This window comes from Aegilops tauschii, chromosome 2, assembly GCF_002575655.3.
Source record: "Aegilops tauschii subsp. strangulata cultivar AL8/78 chromosome 2, Aet v6.0, whole genome shotgun sequence".
NCBI lineage: Eukaryota > Viridiplantae > Streptophyta > Magnoliopsida > Poales > Poaceae > Aegilops > Aegilops tauschii.
This window is the reverse complement of record NC_053036.3, coordinates 366,779,608-366,781,264: the sequence shown is the minus strand read 5'-3', so window position 1 is coordinate 366,781,264 and position 1,657 is coordinate 366,779,608. Positions and strand designations below refer to the sequence as shown.

The window sequence follows — 1,657 nt, the reverse complement described above, 5'->3', positions numbered from 1 at the left end:
CCCCCCATGCAGCCGATCGCAGCCGGCGCCACGATTGCGCCCGTCACCCCAATCCCATCGCATGGCGTGCGTCCACCGCCACCCTCCTATGGTGCCTCCGCACAGGCGCCCTACGGTGGCCATCTTGCCCCGGCCCAGTCCCCCGACGCGCCGCTGGTCTCGGGGCCCTATGGCGCTCATGTACAGGTGCCCTACGGCGGCCCGTACCCCGCGCCGTACGTCGCACCGTCGACGGCGTCCTACGCTGCCGCCCCTGCGCCGTACGCCGCGCCTTCTGCACTCCCTTAAGGCGTGCCCCCTTCGGCGCCCTACGATCATCACCAACACTCCTGTGTGCCTCCGTCGGCCGATGCACTGGTTCCGTACAGTGTCGTCCCGACGCCTGATCCACAGCTCTCAGAGCCGGTGGCCGATCCAGGACCGTTCAACTTCGCTCACCTGGTGACAATGAAGCTCTTTGCTGATAACTACCTCCTGTGGCGCGCTCAAGTATTGCCACTGATGCGTAGCCACTACCTTGAGGGATATGTTGATGGCTCGCTGCCGTGCCCTTCGGCCATGGTTCCGGTACCCTCATCCCATGGTGGCTCCGTCATGGTCCCCAACCCTGCTCATCGTTGGTGGATCGCTCAGGATCAAGCCATCCTGGGGGCTATTCAGTCTTCGCTCACTCCATCTGTGCCCGGCATGGTAGTCTTTGCCGCGACGTCGCGGGATGCATGGACCACGCTCGACTCCAGCTTCTCCTCGTAGTCGCTGGCACGTTCGTCTGCCATTCGTTATCAGCTGGGTGAGGTCAAGAAGAATGATCTCTCCGTCACGGCCTTCTTCAACAAATTCAAAAATTTGGCTGATACACTGTCCTCAATTAGGCAGCCTCTTCGTGATGAGGAGTTTACTTCATTCATTCTCAATGGGCTTGATGAGGACTATGACTCTCTTGTTGAAAACTTCAATGGACGTGACATGCCGATGCCGCCTCGTGACCTCTACGTGCGCCTCCTCAACACGGAACAGCAACTCGCTGCTCGCCGCTCCGTCGGAGTCTACACGGAGGGCCCTTCTGCGAACGCTGCTCTTCGCGGGGCTGCCCGTGGTGCCAAGTAGAAACTGCCGCCATCCACGGGCAACCAGCCCCGTCCGCCCGCTTCAGCTCCTCCAACGGCCAGCCGCAAGCGGCTCTACTGCGAGGCATGTGGTGGTGGGGTTGAGTGTCAGTTTTGCGGCATTGAGGGGCACTTGGCATCTCGGTGCCTTCGTCGTTTTAAACGTGATTTCCTTGGCATTGTTATCAATGGGAAGGGTAACAAGAAGCAAGCTGCTCTCGCTACACAAGAGCCTGGGTTCACTCCTTCATATTCTGTGGATCCTGCCTGGTACAAGGACACGGGAGCGATGGACCATTTGACGAGCCAGCTTTACAAGTTGGCCACTCGCCAGCCCTACACCGGTCATGATCAGGTCTGCACTGCCAATGGATCAAGTATGCCCATCTCACATGTTGGTCAGGCATCTCTTCTTTCGCGTACCACTAAAACCTTGCGTCTTCTTGATGTCCTTCGTGTTCCTTCAGTCACACGTAGTTTACTCTCGGTTCTTAACTTAACTCGTGACAACAATGTGTTTGTTGAGTTTGACCCTTTCCATTATTTTGTTA

The 1,657-nt window shown here is 57.9% G+C and overlaps 1 protein-coding gene across 1 annotated transcript; it reads left to right on the top strand.

The window, feature by feature from the left end:
* The first annotated feature begins 447 nt into the window (after positions 1 to 447).
* On the top strand, positions 448 to 1,107 carry LOC141041034 (uncharacterized). The gene is made up of 2 exons (XM_073507144.1): positions 448 to 690; positions 787 to 1,107. Exons 1-2 carry the CDS (start codon positions 448 to 450, stop codon positions 1,105 to 1,107), a joined length of 564 nt encoding a protein of 187 aa, XP_073363245.1.
* Positions 1,108 to 1,657: the final 550 nt, after the last annotated feature.

What these genes read in the sequence shown, in the direction of transcription:
- LOC141041034 (XM_073507144.1), top strand. Translation starts at nt 448, where the DNA reads ATGAAGCTCTTTGCTGATAACTACCTCCTGTGGCGCGCTCAAGTATTG. An exon ending in CTCCATCTGTGCCCGGCATG is followed by an intron (nt 691 to 786) that starts GTAGTCTTTGCC and finishes ATTCGTTATCAG; the next exon opens with CTGGGTGAGGTCAAGAAGAA.